At 36.0% G+C, this 22664-nt stretch overlaps 2 protein-coding genes across 3 annotated transcripts in view; one reads left to right on the forward strand and one right to left on the reverse strand.

Annotated features, from left to right (window-relative positions):
• The window catches only part of LOC135216165 (uncharacterized transmembrane protein DDB_G0289901-like), a 118745-nt gene that overhangs the window by 12672 nt on the left and 83409 nt on the right, over window positions 1-22664 (forward strand). The gene's annotated exons all lie outside the window — the stretch shown is intronic.
• LOC135216162 (uncharacterized) lies at window positions 14390-16164 on the reverse strand. Of its 2 annotated transcripts, none has more exons than XM_064251279.1 (2): window positions 16029-16164; window positions 14390-15874 (listed from the first exon to the last, which is right to left on the reverse strand). In XM_064251279.1, the coding sequence occupies exon 2, from the start codon at window positions 15411-15413 to the stop codon at window positions 14496-14498; it is 918 nt and encodes a 305-aa protein (XP_064107349.1). In that variant the 5' UTR covers window positions 15414-15874; window positions 16029-16164; the 3' UTR covers window positions 14390-14495. The 2 variants fall into 2 exon arrangements, with proteins under 2 accessions (XP_064107349.1, XP_064107350.1); XM_064251280.1 differs by having other exon boundaries at window positions 14390-15877; window positions 16029-16150.

The raw sequence follows: 22664 nt of genomic DNA on the forward strand, positions 1-22664 counted from the left end.
GTGAAAAAGAAAATATATTTATATATTGTTACTGTGTACTAGTGCACAACTTGGGTCTGTATTTTAGTGTATTTGTGTGTGTGTGTGTGAGAGAGAGAGAGAGAGAGAGAGAGAGAGAGAGAGAGAATATCTTCATGGTAACTAGTGATCTGCCGTGAATTATTATGTTACTGTGTACTAGTACACAACTTGGGTCTATTTTTTAGTATATTTGTGTGTCTGTGTGTGTGTGAGAGAGAGAGAGAGGAAATATCTTCGTTGTAACTAGTGATCTACTGTGAATTATACGGTATGAATAAGAAGAAAGGTTCTGAAAGCTCTCGATCTTCAAGTGAAATTGTAAAGGACACTCGCCTCTTGTGGATTTTGTCGCTCATTACTATGCTGTTCAGACCCTTCCGCGAAAAGTTATTTCCTCCAGCGCGACGTATTACCTTGTTGGCTTGGCGCCTTATGGACCAGAGTGGAAATAATCAACACTTGAGAGCTCTCTCTCTCTCTCTCTCTCCTCTCTTCTCTCGCTCTCTCTCGTCAGATCTCTCTCTCTCTCTCTCTCTCTCTCTCTCCTCTTTGTGGTTCTCTATGGGTGGGCTAGTAGTCTGTGGCTGTGCAAACTCGCTTTCTGAATCCTCTTATATTGTACTGCTGACAGATAACTTTGGTCTTTTCATTTTATTTGTAGTTTATCCTCCTCCTCCTCCCCCTCCTCCACCATTCTTTACATTCCTTTTAGGTCTGCTCCTTCCATACGAGTCCACTGTGGCCCATGCAATGTAGTGATGGTTCTAATTTATGGTAAAAGGAATTATATATATATAAAATATATATATATATATATATATATATATATATATATATATATATATATTTCTCATTTTACAAAAGGTGATTGACTTGATTTCGGAGAGTTTTCGTCTTTATTTTTGGTTTCCGAAGTGAAATGGACTTATTTTTGTAGGATTTTTTTTTTATTTCACGTATTAGAGATAGAGTATTCTTTCACCCATCTGTAATAATCGTACATTTTATTAAGAGGAAATTCGTGCGTTATGTATAGATTTGCTCTTTTTTTAAAAATTAGTTTAAATTTTTTTATAATTTACAGTGCTTGTTTAATTTATTTGATGCTTATATCTTGTTTCGTGCCTCTGGCATTCATTTAACATATTACCAAGATATTAGCGACTACTGTTACCAATTGGACATTAGCGACTACCTACTGCTACCACTTAGACATTAGCGACTACTGCTGCCACTTTGCCATTAGCGACTACTGCTACCACTTAGACATTAGCGACTACCTACTGCAACCAATTGGACATTAGAGACTACCTACTGCAACCAATTGGACATTAGCGACTACTGCAACCAATATGACATTAGCGACTACTGCTACCACTTAGACATTAGCGAATACCTACTGCAACCAATTGAACATTAGCGACTACTGCTACCACTTAGACATTAGCGACTACTACTTACCACTATTAAGACTATTGATCTTGGGGTTACTGATACTATATTGGATTTGTTATGTTGGTATTCTTGAGCTTTTCCAAACCTGGGACTGTGAATTAGGAATTGAGAGTTGCGTGTCCCTTTGAATCTATGTGTGTGTGTGTGTGTGTGTTTGTATACCTGACAAAATTAAGCTAGTTTAACATATATTTGGTGAAGGAGTAGGTAGATAAAACGTGTCATCTCATTGCTGTGCTGTAATGGGACCAACGGTTTAGTATTTTTTATATATTATTATTATTATTATTTTATTATTATTATTATTATTATTATTATTATTATTATTATTATTTTTAAAAAATCAGAATCACATGAGTCAATAAAATGGGAAATGAAATCCACAGTAGTATGTCTGTTTGATTTTTGTTAAACAGACGTACTTGCTTGGATTTACTTCCCATTATTATTATTATTATTATTATTATTATTATTATTATTATTATTATTATTATTATTATTATTATTATTATTATTATTATTATTATTATTATTATTATTATTATTATTATTATAATATCCGTGTGTGAAAAGGCACCAAAATACATGTACATACCCCAAGTAGAAGTTGAGAAACAAATCAGATGAATTACGTTCAAGGCGTCATTATCTTTTTGGAAAATAATCTTAAAAAAAGCGTTTGAAAGTTTATTGATTTAGCCTACAGTAAATGCCAAAATTTGGAAGTTTGGCTTATCCAGTAACGAGAGTGAGAGTAAATGTGTGTGTGTGTGTGTGTGTGTGTGTGTGTTTTTTTGATAAATCAGCATAGCTTTTCAAACCTTAACAAGAGGAGAAAGCATCTCTTAAAAATATCCCTGTTATTCAATGCTGATGAATTTGGAATGAGAAATCCCGTTATCGTTTTTTTAACTGAGAGTCTAGGTCCAGGAGTCTCGGGCTGGTATTCCTTTCATTGTAAAAAGAAAAAAAAAGAAGACACGTGCAGTAAAAAAAGGTTTTCTGACTGTCTCTAAAGTGAATAGCTGTCTCCAGCAACATTTTGTTCGTTCGTGCTCAGTCGTCTGTAACTTTTTTTTTTCTTTTCTTTTCTTTCATACGTAGTTTACGGTTGAGAGTAGCGCTTCAGTTTTCAAGATCCTAAGTGAAAGTTGTTTAAACATTTTTTTTCTATTTTTACTTGCAGTAAATCTATCGTTCAGTTGCAAATTCCTTCTTTAAGGGGAAAAATCTTTTGAATGCTGAATGTTGCTCAGTAAATAGATAGGTTTATATTCTGTTACCGGACACTTACAGAAGAGAGAGAGAGAGAGAGAGAGAGAGAGAGAGAGAGAGAGAGAAAGGGGCCTCTTGTCACTTGAATTGAGGAGTTCAAAGGTCACTGTCGTTATTAAAAACCCACTCACCCCTCCCCCCTCCCCCTCCCCCCTCCCCCCTCCCCCCTCCCTCCGGGCCGCTATTTGAAGATCACGAAGAGATGCAGTTGTGTCCACGGAGGGTTTCGTAGTACTACCCACATCATCGTCACTCATAGGCCTGAGTTTTGACGATTATTCGTTGGTCTTGTTCTGCCATGCACAGCACTGGAAAAAGCACCAGCTCTTTACTCCCAGTGAGGGCAGACATTCGGCCATCGGTCCTTCCTTGGCGTTCAAGAACTTTTCGGTTGCAAACAGGTTCTGAGGGCAGGTCTCCTGCAGTGTTCTGATACATAAGGTGTAGCTACCCAAGTTCTGCTAGTACAGAATAGCGTCTTGTCTGAGGTTTACATTTATGAAAGGTCCGTTGAGTGAAGGGTTTGTATATCTTGAACAATTGAAATTTTCCTGCACAGAATCATTTCCTGGACCCCGCCGTCCTTTACTATGCCCCCTTGATTAGTCATCACTGATTCAGTCCCTTTCCAACTTGACCATCCGCCCTCATAGATTTTGTATATATGTCGTCCTGTCTGATTTTTGTGTGCATTCTTTGCTGGTGATGGGAATTATAGTCCTAGAAACGTCCAATAGATTCGAAATAACTTCTGAAAGTGTTCCCTTTCGGTGATTGGACCCTTGCTCTTTCTACTACTGGCTGAAGACAAACATCTCGACGAGCGCCTCAGTGGCGTGGTCGGCTTGGTCTTAGCCTGCCACATCAGTGTCCGCGAGTTCGATTCTCGGGCATTCCACTGAGGGGTTAGAGATGTGTATTTCTGGTGATAGAAGTTCACTCTCGGCGTGGTTCGAAAGTCACATAAAGCCGTTAGTCCCGTTGCTGAATAACTGCTGGTTCAATGCGACGTAAATACGCCAATAAACAAACAAACAAACAAACATCTCGTCAGCTGGAGAAAAGGAAGAAGAAAAGTATCGATTGGTATACTCCACATATCTATCTATTTATCTGCCCATCTATATATCTATCGTTCTATATGGAACCGTAGATGGCTCTGTGTACAAATAATATTTTCCCCGTACAACCCCTTTCGTTGCCTTTACTGTACCTCCTTTCATATTTTCTTTCTTCCACCTTACCTTCCATCCTCCTAATAATTGATTGATTCATGGTGCAACTGCGAGGTTTTCCTCCTGTTACACCTTTCAAACCTTTTACTGTCAATTTCCGTTTCAGCACTGAATGACCTCATTGGTCCCAGTTCTTGGCATTTTGTCTAAATTCTATATTCAGTTCGAGTAACATTTTACGTTACGTATGAATACACCGTTATACAGAAAATAAGACTATATCAAACTGGGTGAAGATTTTATCAACGGTAGTTGGAATTCCTTTAAGGCCGTATTCTTAAACTTTCTCGTGCAGCGGACTTTTTTTTTTTTTTTTATTAAAATGACTCATGTAGCGGACCCCTTATTATGATAATTTCCCTCTTGGGTTTAAAAGGGTTTTCAGGGAATAACATATAGTACTAAAATTGCGAATTATTTATTAATGGCTTATCTTCAATATAAATGTTTACATTTTACTTAAAATAACTTTCACAACATTATTAATTTTGCAACACAAATTTTAGTGAACTTAACAGCAACGCTTCCTCCTCACATTATCCTGAAGACCCCTTGGAACATCCTACGGGGGTCCGTGGACCAAACTTTTAAGAAACACTGCTTTAAGGCACCTTGTTGGTACTTATGTCAATATGGTCCACAGAAGGAAAGCGAATTGTCATTATTTATGTGGCTACTATGTCGAATGTCACTCCTGGCTACGCAAGGGTCATCTTGAATTTTTAAAAAAATATTCAATTTTGATTAGGAATTAGAGATTGTCTGCTTCGTATGCTTGTCATTCTCTTTAGAGTTTGAAGTCACACACACACACACGAGAGAGAGAGAGAGAGAGAGAGAGAGAGAGAGAGAGAGAGAGAGGAGAGAGTCATATTGAATGGAAGAAAGATATTCAGTTTTGATAAGGCATTTAGAGATTGTCTGGTTCGTATGCTTGTCATTCTCTAGAGTTTTGAGTAAGAGAGAGAGAGAGAGAGAGAGAGAGAGAGAGAGAGAGAGAGAGAGGAACTATTTTCACTAGAAAGTTTAAAATTTTATTGTCGGAGGATGGGAAAGGGTAGGAGAAAAATGTAATCATTCAGTGTTACAGCTCTAATTCAACAGAATCTCGATAAAATTGTCAGTTAATCTAACGGTCCACTTTATCCAAAATTGGCTCTTATTTTCTGCCTCCGTCCTCTTGTCATTTTTCAAATGAAAACATCTCTTTACAATCACCTGGGTATTTTTCCCGTTGCCCAATAACCACTGGTTGCATGCAACGTAAAAACACCATACAAACAAACAAACAAACCTTGGTATTTTTATAGTCCTTCGGGATACGTAAAATGCTTCGAGTTTTTAATGGTTTTGATGGAATGATTGTTGTCAAAACAGGTTCATAATTCAGGTAATGTGGACAATTCAAATTCATCGAGCAAAATAAACATCCAGCTCTTACAGAAAACGCGCGCAAACTTATTTGATTATTCAGGTTGGAAAAAGCGATTGACATTTCCCACTAATTGCTTGTGTAAACTGTGACTGGGAAGATTCTTTCATTTAATATTTTTTCCCAGCATATTTTTCCTTCTTTATGCTTCTCAATTTTGTTTGCACCGTGGTGGTTTAGGACACTTTCCAATTGGTGCTGTTTTTGCAGTCCTAAAGATTGCTAGAAGCTTGATGTAAGACTCTTCATGGGTCTGTGTGATTTTGTCAGATGCGACTTGTTTTTACCTCGGCAAAATATGGCTGTTCCTCTTGCCATTTTACTGAATTACAACAGAAATAATTAGCCGATTCTGGCGGCATTTCGTTTTTTTATTGTCAAAAATATATATTTAGATAAACGACAGCTTCCTGCTTTATTTGAGTAATTATGCTGCTCACATCGGAGTATTCTTTGAAAAAGAGCAACCCTAAATAATGCGGTGTTTGGGTAAAAGAGTTTTAAATTTACTTCTCGAAAAAATTTTGTTTGTTTGATAATCCGGTTCAGGACTTTTGTTTGGCAATTCCCGTAGAGGGGTAGTGCCGTCAGTGTACCTCATGCGGTGCACTGTAGGCATTACTTGGGGTTCTTTGAAGCGTGCCTTGCTACCCCTTTCGTTCCTTTTACTGTACCTCCTTTCATATTCTCTTTCTTCCATCTTACTTTCCACCCTCTCCTTACACTTGATTCATAGTGCAACTGCTTTGAAGTTTTCTTCCTGTTACACCTATCAACCCTTTTACTGTCAGTTTCCATTTCAGCGCTGAATAGCCTCAGAGGTCCCTGTGCTGGGCCTTTGGCCTAAATTCCATATTCAACTAAGAAGAAGGAAGTTGTTTCATGGCAACCAGTTACGATTAACAGTTACCTTTTTTGTAAGCATTTGCATTGTTGCAGAAGTCTTGGATATTCAAATGAAGCTGCTCCTCTTTTCCAGCGGGCCTGGAATAGGATTGGAAGTCTTGGTTATTCAACTGAAGCTGCTGCTCTTTTCCAGCGGGACTGGAATAGGATTGGAAGTCTTGGTTATTCAACTGAAGCTGCTGCTCTTTTCCAGCGGGACTGGAATAGGATTGGAAGTCTTGGTTTATTCAACTGAAGCTGCTGCTCTTTTCCAGCGGGACTGGAATAGGATTGGAAGTCTTGGTTATTCAACTGAAGCTGCTGCTCTTTTCCAGCGGGACTGGAATAGGATTGGAAGTCTTGGTTATTCAACTGAAGCTGCTGCTCTTTTCCAGCGGGCCTGGAATAGGATTGGAAGTTTTGGTTATTCAAATGAAGCTGCTCCTCTTTTTCAGCAGGTCTGGAATAGGATTGGAAGTCTCGGCTATTCAATTGAAGCTGCTGCTCCTTTCCTGGAGTCCTGGAATAGGATCGGTTTTAGGTTGTCCGTTCCGTCGGCATTTGAATAAAAGACTTTCACTAACTCATGAAATATTATTTTCTATTTCGAACAACTAATCTATATCTGATTACTGTCTGCTAAATCCGTTAAAAGGAGTTGCATCGTCTCCCCAAAATCTAGCCGTCGTGGAATACAGCTCACTTACTGAAAATACTTTATTTTATTTTATTTTTTTAGTTTCTTTCAGTAACTTTCTTCATGTAATCTTCCATTTTCCTTTTGAGACTATCTTTACAAGTGAAATTTATAGCTAGATAATGAGATAAGTACTTCTAGTATGTGACGAGCATTGCGAAAATAGATGAAGCGTCCTTTGATGATATTTCGTGGGCCACGAGGAACCGTCTACGATAAGACGGACGTACTGTGCAAAGTGACTGTCAACATTTCTATGCGAGCCGTACCATGGGGCTTGTCCAAAGCCAACTAGTTATTCGAGCGTTTTAAGAAACAGGACCTCTCTCTCTCTCTCTCTCTCTCTCTCTCTCTCTCTCGCTCTCTCTCTGAGGTATGTGTGAGGAAAAGCAAAGATTTTCTGTCTGTACCTCTCTCTCTCTCTATAGATGGATAACTTTGTAAAATGTAAATGTGTATATATATATATATAGATATTATATAATATATATATATATATATATATATATATATATATATATATATATATATTTCACATGAAGCACTTCCACCGCCCCCCCCTCTCTCTCTCTCTCTCTCTCTCTCTCTGTTGATGTCTTTGTAAAATATAAGTATATGTATTTATATCACAGAAGTCACGTCTCTCTCTCTCTCTTTCTCTCTCTCTCTCTCTCTCTCTCTCTTCTCTCTCTCTCTCTCTCTCTCTCTCTCTCCTTTAAACGAAAGAGAAATCCTGAATGTCAAAAAAAAAGAAAAAAAAGAAGAAGAAGAAGGGAGGCCTCTTCTTAAGGTATATCCTGAAGGATCCCCCTGGGAAAGGCGAAGCTTCCTAATGGAGAGGCGCATGCAGGCGCGGTGTGTGCTTTTGACTCGCTTGAGTTATTGCTTGTGTGGTTTCTCTGCAAGTCATACGTGGTAAGAGGCGCTTTTTATTCGGACTTGCTCGTTTGCATGATGGAGTGAAATTTCATTGGAGCCCAGTGTCATAATGTTTTTGTGTTAGAGGCTTGAAAGGGCTCTATCCTCTTTATTTATTTATTTATTTATTTTTTTTTTATCTTGTCGTGTGCGTGTGGATTATTTATTTACTCTATAAATTCGTTTTTATTAATGCGTCCGCGTCCCTTTCATGTTTTGTAAACTCCGTTTATCACCGTCTATACGTACTTTTCTTGCATCCGAGTGAACGCAAATAGCACCTGCATGAATTTATATTAGTTACAATTGTATCGTAACTTTTTGACGTTGAATGGTAGTGTTTTTCTTTTCAGTTTTTTCTTCCTAGCGTAAGTAATGTAACCACAAGACAACTAATAATTCAAATCTCCAGCAGAATGAATCACCTTTTATTTATTTATTTATTTAGATTTTTTGCTCAATATTACTTGTAGTAACAATTCGGTAAGTTCAGAATATTTTTTTCACAATGGAGGTTTATTAACTTCTTATGAAAAGTCCCACCTGCATGCCTAAACGTTTCCCGTTTATTTTCTCTCAGTCATTGCATTGAATAGCTTAAGGTGAAAGCTACAAGTGCAATGATTATATTTCTTTTGAGTGTGTGTGTGTGTGTGCATTTTATTTGTGTACAATTGTATATATATATATGTATATATTATATATATCTGTATCTTTATATGTAGATGTAGATATATATATATATATATATATATATATATATATATATATATTATATATATATACACACATATATATATATATATATATATGTATATATATATATATATATATATATATATATATATATATATATAGCGCGCATATTCTTATTTTTTCATGGATAGCCGTCCTCTCTCGGGAACTTTGGGGAATGTTTTGTCACTGATCTTGACACATCTCAGTCTTCTTCTGATGACATAGTCTGGCATTAAGTCCCTGATAGCCAGATTCTTAATCCGACAAGCAAATCGTTGATGGTGATGCATCTATCCCCTTTCGCTATCTGCAGCTACGTCTATCGGGGGTTGGTTCTTTATCTTACCCTTTTCCCTCGCCATCTTAAAGATCCCTCAATTCCTTCTTACTTGTCTTCGGAATTTCGCTCTCTCAGCCTCAGTTAATCACGTGAGAGTCTTTTAATGCGATCCGAAATAGTATCCTTCTGTGGGACATAGAAACTGGTTCGCTTCAGTGATCCCCAAGGTTAATTATTTCTGGTGACAGAAGTTCACTCTCGACGAGGTTCGGAAGTCACGTAAAGCCGTTGGTCCCGTTGCTGAATAACCACTGGTTCCATGCAGCGTAAAAACGCCATACAAACAAACCAAGGTTAGTTATTTATAATGTCTCTATTTCCAGAATATTCTCGCTTTCGGTAGTATTTTTGTTTTCAGATTGATCGTATCATTGGTTTCTCTAGGACTCGTGAGACAGGCACTTCTGCATAAAACGTTAGCTATATATATATATATATATATATATATATATATATATATTATATATATATATATATATAGATATATATATGTGTATATATATATATATATATATATATCTATATATATATATCAGCAAAAGCCACAGGGAAAATTTTTAAAAATGAAAAGACAGAGTGCCAAGTACTTTCGTGTATTTACCACATCTTGTGCCCCGAAGATGTGGTAAATACACGAAAGTACTTGGCACTCTGTCTTTTCATTTTTAAAAATTTTCCCTGTGGCTTTTGCTGTTAAACAAAATCACGTGCTTACTTTTGTGATTTTATAGATATATATATATATATATATATATATATATATATATATATATATAGATATATATATTGCAGAAAACCATTGTTGCTCTTTCCTTCGTGGATTTTATCTATATTCATCACGTTCCATATTTTTGTGATTCAGTTATACATATACATACATACATATATATATACATATATATCTATATATATATATATATATATATATATAATATATATATATATATATCTAATATATATATATGATTTATGAGTCATATCATTACCGTGATTCATGACATACATCGAGCTACAAATGTCATTTAATATCTAATTCGCTCTATCTCGGAATTTAATACATTTTCATATATGTTTGACCGAAGGGGAATTTTTTTAGTCGATAAGAGATTTGCCCCGTGAGCCGACAAATCTCTTATCGACTAAAAAATACCCCTTCGGTTAAACATTTATGAAAATATATTAATTCCAAGGTAGAGCGAATTAGATATTAAAGGACATTTGTAGCTCGATGTAGATGTGATATATATATATATATATATATATATATATATAGATATATTATATATATATATATATATCGTCCCTTTGGGGTATATAATAAGTCTTATGTTTTGCAGCTATTCACACTTCTTCGTTAGTGTCAGTTTAAAGGCTTTCTCTCTCTGACAAATGACTCTGCTCCTTCATCAGACTTGGATTCACTTCAGTACCATCAGGAGGTTCATGGTTGCACGCCACCTACTTCCTCATTCCGGGGTTTTTTCAGCCCTACTGATTCGGTGGGGGCAGTCGCGACATCTAGCGTCAAACAGTTTGATTAATTTTCAGGACCTTCTCTTTCTAGGATATGAATATTTTTCTATTGTATTGCTGAAGTCAATTTAACCCACCTGTTTTTGAAAAGCTTGTCATCATCATCATCATCACCAAGGAAGGACAGTCATGTCCATTACGGGGTCTATCAGCTTAAAATGGAAGTAGAGAAAAGGTCATTGTTTCTATTTGTATTTACGATTTTTCTAAGAAACATTAATAAAGAATGGGCCATAGGTTTTATTATTAGATATTTAATTTTATATTAAGAATTCGTATTCAGCAATAAAAGTGAAAGCAACAGTTCATCAAGGGATTGTAGTATAGGTTACAAGATAATAGTATTATCGTTTCTGTTGCCGTTCTAGGAGGGTTCAGAGAGTTTTCTGGACGACAGAATTTTTGTGGCTGTATGCGACATATTTTGCAGACCACCTAATCTATCTCTCTTTCTATCTACTGCTTTTTCACCAGGATATGTTTAGCTGATTAGTTCGTATACTAATTGTCTTTTTAGTCACAGTCCTGTGATTTACATGGCAGATCCATTTGTAAGAGAATACTAGTATTTGATTTGCCCTGTTTATTTTGTTTGACATCTTACGTTACGAAGTAAGTATTTTTTTTTCGTGTATCTGAACGGGTATTCATCAGTTTAATTCTGCTGGATATTTTAGTGTTTTTAAATGGTTTAAAAAGACATTTTGTATGTAGTATACGGTATTTAAGGAGCATTTGCCAATATACTCAACATAGGTATTGCCTTAGTGTTATATTTAACATAAATATTGCATTAATCTCTTACTGATTAGTAATTGGGGATGTGCAATTTTTTTTTTTTTTTTTTTTTTTTGCCCAGGAACATCTTCATTTACATACTGGTGAATAATTTTTAAAAAATGTTCAAGTTACCCACAGATGTATTTGTGGGTGGTTTGGAAATCGCAAAAAAACCCTCAGAAGTTGAGAGAGTTTAAAAAGCGCTAAATGTAACACATTTTAAAAGCGGACGGAGACAAGAATCTTCAGCGACAAAAGTTAAATATTTTATCGAGAGGAGGAATGCCGCATTATATCAGGTTGGGCCGTGAAGTCATTGTGTCTTTTGACGATGAATTTCACTGATTGTGCCACCGTCAGTCAGTATCATTTGCGGATGACTGAATGTCTTTTCTTTTAAGGGGTATTCATTCTCAGTGCGCAGCTGTCAACTTTGGCACGTAAAAATTGATAAATTCTCTCTCTCTCTCTCTCATGGATTTTCTAGGATTCAAACACCATCATTTCATTATGTTGTAATTCTCTCTCTCTCTCTCTCTCTCATGGATTTTATAGGACTCAAACTTTATCTCTTGATTACCTATGTTGTAATTCTCTCTCTCTCTCTCTCTCTCTCTCTCTCTCTCTCTCTCTCTCTCTCTCTCTCTCTCTCTCTCGTCGATTTTATGAGACTCAAAATTTATCTTTTCATTATGTTGTAATTTCATGAACTCAAACATCATCTTTACATTTTGTTGTAATTCTCTCTCTCTCTCTCTCTCTCTCTCTCTCTCTCTCTCTCAAGCTTTTCGTGTAGTGTGAACTAAGAAGCAAATTTATTCAGAATTGGTCACTTATGTTCCCTCAGTTATATTAATTGCGATTTTTACCGTCAGAGATCCGTTTTTGGCCGTGACGAGAACTTCTGACGATAACGAAGACCGTTAAGCTCTCTTTTATATTTCATATTTTTTCTTTATTCTTTCATAGTCTTCGAAATTCACTACTCCTTATTAATCTCTTACTTTATTTGCATTGAAGAGCGTTTCGGATTGGTATGTAATTTGGTGTATAACAGGTGTGTGTGTGTGTGTGTGTTTATCATAAATACACACACACCACATATACTATATATATATATATATATATATATATATATATAATATATGTATATATATATATATATATATATATATATATATATATATATATATATATGTAAGTAATTATACGGAACCATGTTTTGATCATATATGTACCTAAAGATGCATATACACATATACGTAATTATACATGTACTATATGTAGTATATATATATATGATATATATATATATATGTATATATATATATATGTGTGTGTGTGTGTGTGTATGAATACATACGTATCTGTATTCGCAGTTATATGAGCACATGTAGTTAATAACCCCCACTCATATGTTGTATTGTGCTCCTGGTAATGGGTCTTGAAATAGCAAGGATGCTTTCTGAAAAATTCCAATAGAAAATGGTAACTATAGTCGATTCATTTAAGGTAGATTCTTGCGCCTACGAGACGTTTGTTTGGCGGCCTCTGATTGGCTGGTAGCGGGAGGCAGACTGCTCGCTCAGTGGGTCATATTTTCGTTTGTAGCTTAGAAAACTAGCAATATGTTTACATTTCTTCATTTATCTCACGTTTTACAAAAGATAGGAAAGTTTTGGTCATATCAAAGGATTCAGTATTAAATGTACAATTAATGAATCTTTCCCTGAAATCAATAAGTTAAAATACAAAGAATTACAACGAGTAGAAGTGAGGGAGAAACATTTCATTCTTTATACCTGTTTTATTCATCATCGGATTTTGCATAATTCACGAGATCAAGATAAAATGAAATCTTGTGTTTTCAAACAATAAAATCACCCTGAATACGGTGGTGCTTTCAGATTTTAAATGCGTGTAATATGTAAAGAGAAAATGAAGAATATGTCTTATTATGTTGCATCCGTGCTTGACTCGGTTTGACAGTAGTGCCGAGGGACGCAAGATATCGAGGGGCTGTCCTCTCAGCTAGAGCTGTGGCAATTGCCAATTGGCGATATGAGAAGTTTTGCAGTTTCGAGACTGTATTTACCGAATTATTATGTCATTACATTTTTCTATAAATAAATGCATAGAATTCCCATTATGACTTTCGAACATTTTTACTAAAATATATATATGTCCGTATTTCTGGACACATCTGATAAAAGAAAAGTAAATAATCAGATGGATGCATCTGGATGTTGGCTTCAATTTAGTCTAAGTGAGAAATGTACATGCTTTATGAGGCTCACTGATAAATAACAGAACTTGTTTCTCTGGCCAATAACATAAAAAGCTTATGGTTTTCATATGTTCACTCAATAAACAAAAGTACAAATGTTTATTTCTTACCATAAAATTTGTTGACGATGTAACGAATATAATATACTGTCTTTTTCAGAATTGCTTGAGTTACTCTTACACCAGAATGTTTATCTCCTTTATATACATGTTACACTTGACAACATGTCTACAAACAATGTTTAGGAAATTTGCTTAGTTTTCTCCTGAGGTAGTTGATTATTCTTGAATCACTTAATTCATACCTGAGTTAGAATAGCTCCCGTAACCGTTCCCACAGCCCTGCATAATTGTATATATATATATATATATATATATATATATATATATCTATATATATATATAGTACATGTAGGATAATGAGACTAATCAGAAGACTGTTATATCATCATCTTTTTATACAAATAAAATGGAAATTCATGCAGATATATTATGTCATAAACAAAAGAAAGTCATACATTGGTATGTCATTAGGCTATCGATATGAACAAAAAGAAATTAAAATTTTACAAATTTTCTTACGTCATCATTATTTGAAAAAATAAATAAAGGAAATCATACATATATACATAGTCATGTCATTACCTATTGGAACAAAAAGAATGGGAAATTATAAAGATACATTGATATCCCCTTTTCTATTAAAACCAAGTGAAAAGAATTTATAAACAGATATGTACATTGTTATTGCCCATTAAATATTAAAAAAAAACCAAGAGGGAAAAAAAAAGGAGGAAACCCATATGGATATACTGTAGTTATGAAATTGCCTATCTAAAAAATGGAAAACTATAGAAACACTGTTAGGTCTTCAACTTTTTAAAAACAAATAATGGAAAATCATTGATATATATCATCACTGTCAGTGTCATCCTCCCTAATATCAATATCATCACTGTCAGTTTCGTCATCTCCAATGTCAATAACAAAACTTTCAAACATATGCTCTCTAGCAACATCTTTCCTCCTATAATCATCTTCTAATTTCTTAACGTGGTGAAAACATTTCTTCCAGTCTTCTGTTGCAACTTTGTCTATCGCCAGTCTCGTAAGCTGCTCAACAGTTTTCAAAGATTGATTTGCATTAGAGTTATTTTTTCTGATATCCCCCTTTATTTGAGCCCATATAAGTTCTATGGGGTTAAACTGACAATAATATGGTGGTAGTCTGAGCACATCATGACCATTTGCACGGGCTATCTCATCTATCACATACCTCTGTTTTTCTTTGTGACACATGGCAATCTGCAGCAATTTTGGCTTTGTTGCTGATGGGTCGTGGGTGACGTTATTAGAAGAAAGCCACTCTATGACTTCACTTTTTCTGTTGCTGGTTGTTGGCACTTTATTTTCTATTTTGCTATGGTAGGGAGCATTGTCCATTATGATTAGAGATCTATCTTCTATATTAGGCAATAGTTGTTCCTTAAACCACTTTAAAAACCTTTCATGGTCCATGGAATCATGGTAGTCCCCTTTGGCACCATTTTTTGACCTAAACAACAATAGCGCATCTTTGACAAACCCCTTCTCACTCCCCGCGTGCACCACAATAAATCTTGACCCCTTTCCAGTCTTAAGTTTGGGTCCTATTTCGCCTTCACCCGTTGTCCAACACTGACGTACACATTCATTTTGGTTTATCCAAGTTTCATCAAGGAATACTTCAGGTTTACGTTCAGTTGGACTACAATTTCTATTCTTTTCAATTAACCGTAGGTATTCAGTTCTCGCTGCCACTATATCATCACGTTCCATTAAAATTGCTCTTCCACTCGTCACTTTTTTGTACCGAAATCCAAGCCCTCTCACAATTTTCCATAACGTTGTTCTTCCACCATTAAACTTTACCGGGTCTTCCTTCACTTTTTCCAGTAGGGCATCTAACGTTGGGAGCTCTCCTCTCTCGTAAAAAGACAAAATCTCCTTCCGAATACACTCATTTTCAAACTATCCACCTTGTCCTTCACTCGGATCCTCTTCCTGGGATATACAGGTGAAGCGAAGGGGACGTTACCACACTCAGATGACTGTCGCTTGATTTTTTTCACTGTGTTGGTTGGCACTCCTGTAGCTTTGGCGGTCTTCTCAAATACTTCATTTCTTGAGTCTGCTCCCCACTGTGAGCTGAAGTAACGATGAACATTCATTATAATGTTGCGAGCTTGACTTGCAAATCTGGAAACGGTGCGACGAATGGTGCTGTCATCTCGAGACATCTGCTTGAAAAGAAAAAGAAATCTTGCTTAGTTCGTTGCTGTTTATTGCTCCACTGAGATTATTATTTCATGTCACTCAATTAAGTCTCTGATATCTCTTTCGTTTGAAAATATATTCATATAAGAAAATTAAAAACAATATGTTGAAACCAACCTCATTAAAACTAAGGATGAGCTGAAGAGTGCGAAGTAGGTCCGCAGATTTCAAATTCATTCCTGGACTGAATTTCCCGCCCGCCCGCGGCCAGCCTACACCTCTAACGATACCAGATGCTTCCATCTGATTATTTACTTTTTTTATCAGATATGTCCAGAAATACGGACATATATGATATTTGAGTAAAAATGTTCGAAAGTCATAATAGGAATTCTATGAATTTATTTATAAAATGAAAATTAATGACATAATAATTCGGGTGAATACCATAGCCTCGAAACTGCAAACTTCTCATATCGCCAATTGGTAACTGCCAACACGCCAATGGCTCTAGCTGAGAGGACCAGACCCAACGATGTGTCTCGGCACTATTGTCAAACCGAGTCAAGCACGAATGCAACATAATAAGACATATTCTTCATTTTCTCTTTACATATTACACGCATCTAAAATCTGAAAGCACCACCGTATTCAGGGTGATTTTATTGTTTAATAACACAAGATTTTATTTTATCTTGATCTCATGAATTATGCAAAATCCGATGATGAATAAAAACAGGTATAAAGAATGAAATGTTTCTCCCTTCACTTCTACTCGTTGTAATTCCTTTGTATTTTACTATTGATTTCAGGGAAAGATTCATTAATTGTACATTTAATACCGAATCCTTTGGATGACCAAAACTTTCCTATCTTTTGTAAAACGTGAGATAAATGAAGAAATGTAAACATATTGCTAGTTTTCTAAAGCTACAACGAAAATATGACCCACTGAGGCGAGCAGCCTGCCTCCCGCTACCAGCCAATCAGAGGCCGCCAAACAAACGTCTCGTAGGCGCAAGAATCTACCTTAAATGAATCGACTATAGTTGTTTGCTAGGAGTCTCTCTCTCTCTCTCTCTCTCTCTCTCTCTCTCTCTCTCTCTGGAATAAACTCTTGAGTTACCTAAGTTTAAGGTTTGCATTTAGAATATATATATATATATATATATATATATATCTATATATATAACTACACACACATGCATTTAGAATGTATTATTATATATCTTATATATATATATCTATATATATATATATATATATATCTATATAATATATTATATAATAAAGGAGAAGCTTCTCCTTTGGCTCACTACACTTCTCCCTGTTTTGAAGACTTAATGAACTATACATCAGTGGAGGTCCCAGTAGGTCACCTTGTAGGTCACCGGTGTTTTGACAGCGAAGAGAAGACAAATTGCTGTTGTATTCTCTCTCTCCTCATCTCTCTCTCTCGCTCTCTCTCTCTCTCTCTCTCTCCTCTCTCTCTCTCTCTCTCTGTATGTGTGTGTGTGTCTGTTCAAGGTGCAGTTAGTCCCAAACGTATTTTATAGTTTTGACAAAAATTATCAAGTAGCCCGTATGATATTACGGGACAAAAGTTGGCTTTCGTCATGGGGAACATATGTTCTTCGAGTAACAACAACAACAGCAACAAAAATAATAATAATAATTTTATATTGGTAGTAACCCTTCATTTAAGCATATTTTATTGAATTTAATTGCTGGCATTGTAGCAGCAATTAAATTCAATAAAATAATAATAATAATAATAATAATAATAATAATAATAATAATAATAATAATAATAATATCCTTTACTTCAGCTCAGACCCAGCTGCATAGCTAATAAAGAAACAACACAGTACACATCTCAGAAAAAAAAGGGCTTAAACTTGATGTTGTTCCGCAAGAAATACACCTTTCTTAGAAAGCACTCTGGCAATGTGATACGCTAACGTTTGTCTCCGAGGAGATTTCAGATGCGCCCAAAAGTGAAATGTGTAGGAATGTGTCAAACGCCGATAGTTGTATCTTGGTAAATCCGTCACATAAATTAAAAGACTCTTGCGCAATTGTCTTATACGTCTTAAGCTTGTCAACCTGGAGGTATGTCGCGTTTTTTAGTTAGATGTGCTGTGCTAATTTATGTTTCACTTATGTTTCACTCAGATAGACGGGGAAGCACCGTTCATAGACTAGTTTTGCGCTGGGTTTATTCGTGTGAATCAGGCGAACTCGTGGCTTCTATTATACTTAAGATAATAATAATAATAATGATAATAATAAGAACCTGGAAAGACTAGATGCCGAAGTAGCTCTAGGACTCATGCAGAAGAGTGTACTCCTAGAAACTGCACACATAGAAAGGTGATGGACTCCTAAGGAGGCAGGATGGAACCCGGAACTCCACACTATAAAAACCATCCAGTCGAATAGGATGATTGCGATAGAAATAATAATAATAATAATAATAATAATAATAATAATAATAATAATAATAAAATAGTAATAATAATAATAACAATATAATATTGTGTACTCCTGGAAAACCGCGCGCTTAAGAAAAGGGATGGACTCCTAAGGAGGCAGGATGCAACCCGGAACCCCACTATAAATACCACTCATTCGAATTGGAGGACTGTGATAAAATAATAATAATAATAATAATAATAATAATACGCAGAATGTCAGTTCAGAGCAATGTACAGGGATGTACATAGTAGAAACAATGCAATACACACAGTTTAGGTGCACAGGATAAAAAAGATAAAAATAGTTATCGGCTATACTCTAGCAGTTCCTAATAATAAAAGTAACAATAGTCTTCATAAAAACAGTTATGCCAACAATATCATTGCAGTTGTACTGTAAAGTTTGTTTAGGTGATAAATCATTCTCTCTCTCTCTCTCTCTCTCTCTCTCTCTCTCTCTCTCTCTCTCTCTCTCTCTCTCATTGTAAACTCTGATATGGTATACATGCCACACTTTTGGGTAATACTCATAATAATGATAATATATCCGGCTATTGAGGTTACCTTGCTCTATATAGACATATCAGATATTTGGTTAATAATAATAATAATAATAATAATAATAATAATAATAATAATAATAATATGCGCATTGCATTCCCAGATAAAAAGAATCCTTAAGGAGTCCTCCCCACATCACATCCCGGGCGAAGGAGTTTGGAAAGCTTGTTTCCCCGGTTTAATCCCCAGGAGTCCTGCGCACTTGCCAAGCGAGGAAGAGACGAGTCCTGATACCCAGTGATAGATCCTTGGGTTCTCGGAAAAGTGGTATCGAGGGTTAAGGATCCTTAAGCGGTTCACTAATGCTTGCAGAGAGGACGTATAATTAACACATACGTGTAAGGATTTGCGTTGCTTTGCCATTTGGCTTGGATTTCTCTCTCTCTCTCTCTCTCTCTCTCTCTCTCTCTCTCTCTCTCTCTCTCTCAATCTATGGCTTGGGCCTCTCTTTCTCTCTCAATTTATGGTTTGGACTCCTCTCTCTCTCTCGATGATGGTTCGTAAATCATTTAGTTTCCATTTTGCAGATTATTGTAGCTTTATGGAATTTCCGAGGTTAACATCTCTCTTATAATTTCCTTTTCTCATTTTCCTGTCCAGGAGTCTTTTCGAAGTTGTTTTCAGTGGTTGGTTATATTTGCTGTTTATATGTACTCTATTTGTTGTTTGTCTTTATTTCCTAGAGAAATCAGCTAACGTAAATATTTGATTGTAATATTTCCAGAACTATTTTTCTTACCGTCTGTAAACTATTGATTCTTGAGTAGTTGAATCCATTTTCTCTTTCATAAGTAAAAAAATGTGCCGAAGGTTCTACAGCGCAATCGAGTTTTTTTGTACAGCGTATAATGCTGTATGGTTTGAAATTATACATTCTTTAATGTGTATTGAAAGAGAGAGAGAGAGGGATAGTATAGCAACAGATCATTCCGAAATTACTTATAAGCTGTTATTCAATGGCTCTATATATCTCAATAATTTCCTAGTCGTGTACTTTATTACTGTAAAGCGTGGTTTTGTACGTTTATAATGAACCAACTAAATCTAAACCCGTAAGGTGGGGGGGGGGGGGGGGGGGGGGGGGGGGGGGGTTAGAGCCGTCAGTGCACCTCATGCTGTGCAATGTAGGCATTACTCAAGGTTCTTTGCAGTGTCCCTTCGGCCCCTAGCTGCAACTACATACTTTCATTCCTTTTACTGTACCTCCGTTCATATTATCTTTCTTCCATCTTAATTTCCACCCTCTCCTAACAATTGATTCATAGAGCAACTGAGAGACTTTCCTCCTGTTACACCTTTCAAACCTTTTCACTGTCAATTTCCGTTTTAGCGCTGAATGGCCTTAGTAGCCCCAGTGCTTGGCATTATGCCTAAAATCTATAAATTAGTCAATAAATCAACTAAATCTAGGAATATTTAATAAACTCAGGCCAAGTGTTAGTAGGAAGTAGTTTGATTGTGAAGAGGGAACGAGTCATTCTCATGTTATCATCTTGAACGCATAAGCAATTATATTTAAACAAAGTAATGTTCCCATACATATAATTCCTTTTTAAGAAATATATATACTTCTTAATTCGTAGATATACATGTTTTTCATTGATAAGTCCGGACTGGTGGTTAAAATTCTCTTATACATTGCAGTACTCATAGGTATATGCATACTTCGATGCCCGGCTGGAATTTAATTAAAATATAGCTCAGGCTGGAAGTGTTTCTCTTGGAAATAATAGGTATATAATTTTATGTTAGGTTCAGATATCTCTCTCTCTCTCTCTCTCTTTCTCTAAAGTGGCGATGATATTTTTCTCATCTGTTGTTTGGCAGAAGATTCTGTTTGAGTATCTGGAGAGAGAGAGGAGAAGAGAGAGAGAGAGAGAGAGAGAGAGAGAGAGAGAGAGAGAGAGATTTCAACTCTGGGGATGACGTTCGTTTTACTTGATTAAGGGAAGAAAATTCCTAAGTGATTTCGTCACGTGGATTCTCTTACCGGACTTGCCCTAATGCCTCATGCCCCATGCCCATGCCCCTTGCCCCATTCCCCATGTCCTCATACCCAGTGTCCCATGCCCCCATACCCAGTGTCCCATGCTACATACCCTATACCTCACGATAGGCTTATTGAAAGGGATCCTTGTCTTATACTTATTTTGGATTTTGAAGTTATATATATATATAAATATATATATCAAGATCCGTTTTGACTGTTCGTTTTTGGGTGAAACAGTCCAGTACCTCGAGTTCAAAGTTTGTGATTTAAAAAATAAATTTGTCGTGGTGGGCCGCCAACCCTCCCTAGGTAAGTTAATTCCGAAAACAAACAAACAAACAAAGGCTTTAGGAATTAGGGATACGCACGGTATGATGTTTTCTTAAGGCACTGTGGGTATGATGCCCTTGATAAGGTAGCGTAGCAGAAGTCATAATATGGAGAAGGACGTCTGATATATTAGAGATAACTCAGTTTACGGATTTTTCTGTTTATCCAATTTCATTTTTGTCCACACATGAGGTATTTTTGTATTCTTCCAAATGAAGGTTTTTATATATCAGAGGTATTTCCTGTATGTATGAGAGAGAGAGAGAGAGAGAGAGAGAGAGAGAGAGAGAGAAAAGAGGGGGGTGGGGTAAAGTATTATAAAAGAAAGCGCATTGAAACCTTTGAATACAGCAATAATATGGAGAAAGCGATAGCTATTTTCATTTTATTTGATTTTATTATTATTATATTTTAGAAATTTTTCGGTAGGACCAGAAGACAGTTGCATAAATTCTAAAGAGAATTAAAGCTTTTAAGCAGGCGACGACAAACTGCCGGGCTGTGTCAATGAAATATTCGGAGGTAATCTATCTTTTAGTTTTTTTTTTTTTTATTGTTTCAGTCAGACGTGAAGCTGACGAGATGAAAGGATAGCCTTGATTGAGAGGAGTATGGCTGCTATGAATAAATTTAGCATCGATACATATCTAGGGGGTGAAATGAAATGAAAGTAGTTTTGTGCACGAAAAGAGAGAATTACAAGGATTTGGATATCTCAGAGACTTACTAGTCCATCCGAGGAGACATCGTGTGCTCACTTATCTCTAGAGATTCAGGTAAAGACTGTTAAGAAAAAAAAAATCCTGCTCCATATATATGATAATGTAAGTTGTTAATGACTGGAAACTATAAATTATGAAATTGTTCCACGACCCAAGCTGTGAAAGCTTCCATATTGTAGATAACTTCGCCACCTCCGTGAATGAAAGTTAGGAATGCTTAGGAATCTCTGTAAGGTCAAACATCCACATATGTTACTCTGCCTTATACTACTCACCTGCGTAGCAGAATTAAGGTTGTTTTCATTCATGTGGTAGTTTATAATAGTTGACTCGTTTTATTTTATTTTATTTTTTGTTGTCTTTGAGACTTGAAGAATGGCACCAATCTGACTTTCTGTTTGCCTCGAAAAACGAAATGTTAAAGTGGGTCCACACGGTCGAACAAAGTCCGACTGGCAAACATTGTTACCAATTAACAATTGTCTGGTGGTCTTTGCCTTGTAAGCAGAGTATAAGCAGTGGAATACAACCTCATCTGGTACCACTGTTTGTTTCCCAGATCTAACTTCCATCGTTTCAACGCTTATGACGTCATCCTGCTTCGCCTACAATATGGTAACAATGTTTGTCCGTCGGACATTGTTCGACCGTGTGGACGCCCCTTAAGACTAATACTGTCTTTTATCACGTGTGTCCACATCTCTTGGGTCTTTCCTTGATTGAGACCACCAAG

The sequence above is a fragment of the Macrobrachium nipponense genome, chromosome 6 (assembly GCF_015104395.2).
Source record: "Macrobrachium nipponense isolate FS-2020 chromosome 6, ASM1510439v2, whole genome shotgun sequence".
Lineage (NCBI taxonomy): Eukaryota > Metazoa > Arthropoda > Malacostraca > Decapoda > Palaemonidae > Macrobrachium > Macrobrachium nipponense.